Below are 6,401 nucleotides of genomic sequence, written 5' to 3'. Positions count from 1 at the left end.
AGTATCCTGCGGGACCAACATCACCCTGCGCGCCACCTTTTCCATCTGCTGCCCTCAGGGAGAAGGTACAGGTCTATACAGGCCAGAACATCCAGACTGGCCAACAGCCTGTATCCACAGGCTGTGAGGCTCCTGAACTCTCTGCCCCCCTCTCACGGACAATAACCATATCCAACTTCTTAATAGCAATGAACTGGTCTGCATTGATGCATCATATCTTTATTCTCTTCCCCCTCCTGCCCCCCCCCCCCCCTCTTTCTTAAATAGATAACTATCATATCTGATATCATATCTCACAGTACAATAATATTGAATGGGTTGCATTGTTGTATTTTGTCATGTTTCTCAGGTCTTTGTCTGAATTTCTACGAACATTATTGCTAAGGATTGTCTTATTGCATTGGAGTCACACTGGGTTAAATATGTACACTTGGGTTTTAAGGGGTATTTATTATTTTCTTCTTTTTTTTGGGGTTGTATGGAAGCCCCAAACGCAATTTCATTGTTCTTGACAATGACAATAAATAAATAAATACTAAAATACTAAATACTAATAATAAGAGCAGCATACAACATGTGAACGATGTGGCTCATATGTGAAAATGAGGAAGGCGTGGCCAGTAACCAAAGTAGCGGAGTTTCCAGGGTGGGCTGTGTGCGTCCTGCTCGCAGTTACGGGAGCGGACGAGTCAGACGGAGTGTGTCAGTGGGACCGGGGCACTGCGCGTCGGACAGCAGAAGCTGGATAAAGCGCACCGGCTCTGCGCATGTATTTGCTAATTTTTCTTCAAAGTGTTGAATTCCGCTGCGCCTCTTATCGGATGCTGGATGCAACACCTTTCCGTGTCAAGAATACACGTCTGACGGACAAACCATGGACAGTCTAGGGAGCCGTTGCAAGATTGTGGTGGTCGGGGATACGCAATGTGGGAAAACTGCGCTCCTGCACGTTTTTGCCAAGGACTGCTACCCAGAGGTAGGTCCAGCTATTAAAAAAAAGTCGAAACTTCGGTCTTTCTGTAGAGGAGGGAACCGCGGAGTTTATGAATAACTACAGCACCGTCATTTAAATGTAACGCTCTACTCGGCAGCTCAGTTTCAGCACTAATCCGGCAGGTTACATCCACCTGTCTAAACACACTAATGCTCAAAGAAGAGAAGGAGAAAGAACCTTAGCGCAGACATGAAATAAAGGACTGTAAAATGACTAAATGAACTGTAGTGTCTCCAATACAGACTACAAAACTTTAAGGCTTTGTCTTTGCTGTGTTTCTAAACATAATATCCCCGAAAGCATTTGAGGCAGCCCAGCTGTGAAATGTGTCTGCCTTTATTGTATTTGTCAGCTGCATCGTTTCAAATGTCATACTCTCAGCAGTCTAATCACAGTCACTATAAACAGAGGCTTATTATGCCCCTTTTCATCGGGTAACTAAAATAAATCTTTTATTTTCAGAACTATGTGCCCACAGTGTTTGAAAACTACACAGCCAGTTTTGAAATAGAGAAGCACCGGATTGAACTGAATATGTGGGACACGTCAGGTAAGACTATTTCACGTCTCTGTCTGTGCTGTGTCTTAGAGGCTGACATTAAATCAATCGTCTCCTAGCCCTGCCGTGGTGTCTGTCCCTGGGTGCGACAGGGTGGCACTGCCTCCAACTCCCTCTCCAACTTTTTCAGCAGTCATCTCTTTGACAAATTGCTTTGACCTAGCCAACTCGAGATGCCTTTTGTTTTTAGACGGGTTTTTTTTTGTTTGTTTGTTTGTTTGTTTTTTAACTCAGGACATCTGCTAGTGCTGGAAACTTTGGTGCCAGCCATGTCTCTCTGTGTCTTGTGTGTGCATTCTTTCATGAGTTGTCCACTGTGTGTGGCTGCCTCTTCTCATGATCTGGCTCAGGGTCAGGCAACTGTGGGGAGGTGAAAGGGGTTATGGCGTGGATAATTCAGACAGGATGGGCCTGAAGGGACCCGTAACAGCTATAACCATTTAAGAGCTTTCCTCAGATTTAGATGGATGCAGCAGTTGGCTGACATACTGGCTAGTACTGGGCTAATCTTTGTCTGCTCGTTTGATTAAGTTTCCCCATTTTACACATTTTCAGACATCCGATCAAGATTTATATAAAGTTTTGTTTCCTTTGGATATTTTATTAAGTAATTTGCTGACAAATAATTCATGAATGGACTTCATTCCTCAACCCTGTGCGAAATTAATTAATTACGTTTATTTTCAACTCCATACACATTCATTACTTTCAGGGGCTTTCTAAGGGCCATATCATACCGTTCACGGTAATACCGGTATAATGTTGAGCAACGATAAGAAAATGAAATATCGTGATAGAATATGGGTAAAACACGCATGCGCAGTGCCTATGTTTACATACGCACATGGCGGAAAAAGCACGGCGGTGACAGAGAATGAGAAGGGTGAAAGCGGAACGTTGAACGAAACGGATGAACCAGAATTGGTTTGTAAAAATGCTGCAACTTCAGTGGTGTGGAACTGGTTTAGCTTTCGTCTGTCAGATACACAACAAAGCACTATTTTTGGTAGAGCATGCTAGCGGCTGTCGTTATTACCGTGTTTTTTGGAAAATACGGCACACTTAAAATCAATCCTTTGATTTTTCTGAAAATCGACAGAGCCCCTTATAATCCCGTGTGCCTTATGTATGAATTCTGGTTGTGTTTACTCACCTCGAAATGATTTTATGTACACAGCGCTCGAAAATCTGTCAAATGTTTTAGTACGACTTTGCTAAGCTACGAAGCTGCACCGCTTGATGGATTGTCGGAGCATTACAACTATAGTAGGCAGGAGCCTCGCTGAGTGATACGTACTGTGCTTCAACATAATATTACCGTATTGTGTGTGTATAACCTCTTTTTAAGATTTCTGGATATTATACATGGTTATGCTGAGGATATGTCGGCCAATTTCCACTGGAAATGCCTTTTGGTTAAACTGTCAGCAAGGAATTTGCACTGTTAAATTTTTATATAACTTTAATGCAAAAAACAGCTTCTTGTTTAAGTGAAAATACATTGATGTTTTTTTTTTTTTGCATTAATAAAGTTGTGGAGTTTTGTCTAGTGTCAATTATATAGTCAGTTATATCATTATCGCAAATTTTCAAATGTATATCGTGATAAATATTTTTGATCATATCACCCTGCTCTATTTCTAACTTAAGTTTTTTCAGTCATTAAAAATGTGTAATTTGAACATGCTGATATGTTCTGAATAACAGCATCAGTGATATCAGTGTATAAGTGTTATTGTTCCATAGAAAGGAATCCACATGTTGGGAGTGTTGTTGAATCACAGTGGAACTTTCTCTGAAAACAAATCATCTTTATTTTAGTGGTGTATGACCAGGCTGTAGGACTCCTGCATGGGAAGCCAGGATCTATCCCTGTCTTGTCAGTGTGGTTAGATTTACAGCTATGTGGATCTGAGATGCTGCATGTCACAGTCTTCTCATGCCAGAGGCTCCTGCCAGTTATCTGACCGGTGACATGGCTCAGTAGTTATAGCAGTCTGTATGGGATCCTTCCAGAGGGAATTCTTTTATGTTACCATAAACATTCCCAAACCTAAAACTGTCTTGGGAGAGACTATGAGAGCATTTTTTTGTTACAAGACCAGTCAGCCAAAGAATGTTGTTTTTTCTTGAACCTCATGTCAGCTCCAGAGAGTAAATCTGCTTGAGCCTGTCAGTCAGGGGTTCCAGGCCCTCTCAGGCCCAGGGCTACAACTTAGAAGAGATCCTTATCTATCAGCTGTAAGAGTCTAATGTGGGAATGTTGTGCTTCTGTCCATCTTTAAACGCCTAAAGCACCTTTGGCAGTTTTAGACGTTAATCTTCAATCAGGAGCCGCCCACCCTACAACAAACATGACGTCACCCAGCCCACAGGGCAAATGTGTGTGTGCATGTGTGGTTGTTTGCCTATGTGCTTCTGTGTGTGTGCACATTCAGAGGTCCTTGGTGGTCTGCCATTATTCACTGATTCACGGCAAACACAGATGTTCATATTTTCTCTCAACAAGAAAAACAATTGGCTCTCACTTAGATGGAAAAAGCTTTCATCTGAAAAGAATAGCATGTCTCCCATCGTTCCTTTATTTGAGTCTGAGTATTTTATTGCTTCACCCTCTCTCCGCCTACGGCTCCCATTCTCATGCTCTGCTTTAATTTTCTTTCATGTACCATAAGCACCGTCGCCAGCAGTTCAGTGCAGAGACTCTTGGGACTCTCTTGGGTCACACAGTCATTTATCATTTATCATTGATCAAGTATTTCAGACTTTATCAGTTAATTTAAGTAAAATCACAGTGATCAGTGCTATAAAATGTCTTGACATGCCTGGCGTACAGTCATCTTTGGTGAACTTTGACCTGTGAATTTACTCTGTGAGGCTCTTGCAAGTGTTCTTGACAAAGCTGACCTTAAAGGGAACAGACAATGAAAGACCAATAGCTGGTAAACACATGCTGTTATCTGTACAGGTGCAACTACAATCCACTGAACATTTTCATTTTGACCTGTTTGCATCAATCAATTTTCGCGTTGCGCTCCAATTTTTTCCACTCCATTTATACACGCATTATTGTCTCACTTTCAGCCTCTTCTCATAAACTTTTGTCTCCCTTTTAATTGCTGCTGTAGTCTGCACGCTGTGGCCGGGCTCAGTTCACAAAACATTATTGATTGCCGTTTGAGGCGAGGCTATTTAAACAACTTGCTTCTCGCCTGTTTCACATTTCTCCAGTAAGGATAAATGGATATAATCATTTAGAAATGCTCCCAGCGTTCACTCTTGCATGGAAGTCAACCACTGATTCACGTGGTCACCATAATTTCAGTTCTTCTACTAGGTCTCATCTTTGCAGGATGGGTGAGAACAAAGGTAAGCTGTTTATCTAATTGAGGTCGTCACTCCCTGTAAATCTGTACGTTTGTTCATGTGCAATTTTTATAGAACTCCCTAAACATATGGGTATTTTAAGACGTATTAAGCAGAAACAAGGAGGTCAGACAGCTTATGGGAATCAGAGGGCAACCTTCAGCTGTACTTTGTATTCTTCCCTGCATTCGGCTCTAGACCATCTGGAGAATTAAATCAATTAGACGGTGATTGAATGGAATTCAGAAGAGAAAATAAAAAGAGAAAATAAACACACTATATTTGGATAAATGTGTGTCCATGTTACATGACATGGTGATAGATGGTGTAGTCGGTTTCAGCAGTGCTGTATCTGTTTTTTAATTTATTTTAAAAGCAACATAAGCTGTCAAGTGGTCAAAATGTCAGCGTGGGTCGGTGATAACTTATCAGAGATCGTTAGTGATAACTGTTGATGCTCGTGGGCCTCTTTGGTAGTCAGCGAGTCAGGAGCTTTTACTGAGCCTGAGGCAATGAGGCACTCATCCTCTCTTCCCATTATGGTAAAGGTGCCTGAGAAAGATTTCTTGTAGCTTTGGCCTGAGAGTAATACTTCAGTGAGAGGTGTGCATGCTGTTTCTCAAAAAGTCCAATTCATGACAAGTCGGGTTTTCCCAAAGTTCCCACAGCAGTACCTTCTTGTCTGTTTGTGTTTCTCTTCACAGCTGTCTCTCTAATGCCTGACCTGATTCTTTTTTTTTTCCTGCCTGTCCTGTTTGGATCTTTAGCCATCAGAATTGTTGTCTGAAGGCCAAGAAAGATGCCAAGTGGATTTACTTTGCCAAGTGGATCATCATGGCCTTGCTATATTGGTCCATTTGATTGACCTTTATTATAATTATGTACTGACCTGATTCTCACGTGAAGCCCAACACTTTTAAGTGGCAGTCCACAGGCATCTTGTTTTCCTTTCTTCTTTTGCTGACATCTTTAGTACTAATCGCTCATGCTGTGGTGTTATTTTGCAACTTACTTCCTCGAGCTCGCTTGTCATTCAGATCCTATCTTCATCACTTTTAACCTGAGGAGTTCAGTAAATGAAATTTCTGAGCTTCTGTTGATTTTTCTGTGTCGGATCAGCAATGTTGTCTATAGTTTCCGATTCCAAGCACATTGTTCTTTCTCTGTTTATTTCCAACAAAGTTCTGTCGCTGCTGGGAACACTGAAGCACATCACTTGCAGTGCTGTGGAGGATGTTTTTTCCTGCAACAGACCTGCCTGACTCTGGCTGTTCACAACAAAATGTATAAAAGCTTTGTTGAACTTGTTTCAGTTTGAAGCAGTGCTCTGCAGAGAAGACAGGAAGCAGGAACTTATCTGTATGAAAATGTCACAGATTGTTAATCTACACCTGGATAACAGACTCTTAAATTTAATTACCACTCTTATGAGCTTCCGAGCCCCTAGCCTCTAATGAGTATTCCACAGTTGAAGTTGTGCGC

General features: G+C 41.6%; 1 protein-coding gene across 1 annotated transcript in view; it reads left to right on the top strand.

The window, feature by feature from the left end:
* The first annotated feature begins 640 nt into the window (after positions 1-640).
* The window catches only part of rnd2 (Rho family GTPase 2), a 37,913-nt gene continuing 32,152 nt past the window's right edge, over positions 641-6,401 (top strand). Inside the window, exons 1-2 of the mRNA XM_085454777.1 lie at positions 641-976; positions 1,457-1,544. Coding sequence (XP_085310903.1) covers positions 875-976; positions 1,457-1,544 — 190 coding nt within the window. The 5' untranslated portion in view covers positions 641-874. The remainder of the gene's footprint in view (positions 977-1,456; positions 1,545-6,401) is intronic.

This window comes from Copadichromis virginalis, linkage group LG4, assembly GCF_057382275.1.
Source record: "Copadichromis virginalis isolate Kocher_CV1m ecotype Utaka linkage group LG4, C_Virginalis_male_GT1.1, whole genome shotgun sequence".
Classification (NCBI taxonomy): Eukaryota; Metazoa; Chordata; class Actinopteri; order Cichliformes; family Cichlidae; genus Copadichromis; species Copadichromis virginalis.
The sequence above is the reverse complement of the archived record's forward strand: the minus strand, read 5'-3'. Positions and strand labels throughout refer to the sequence as shown.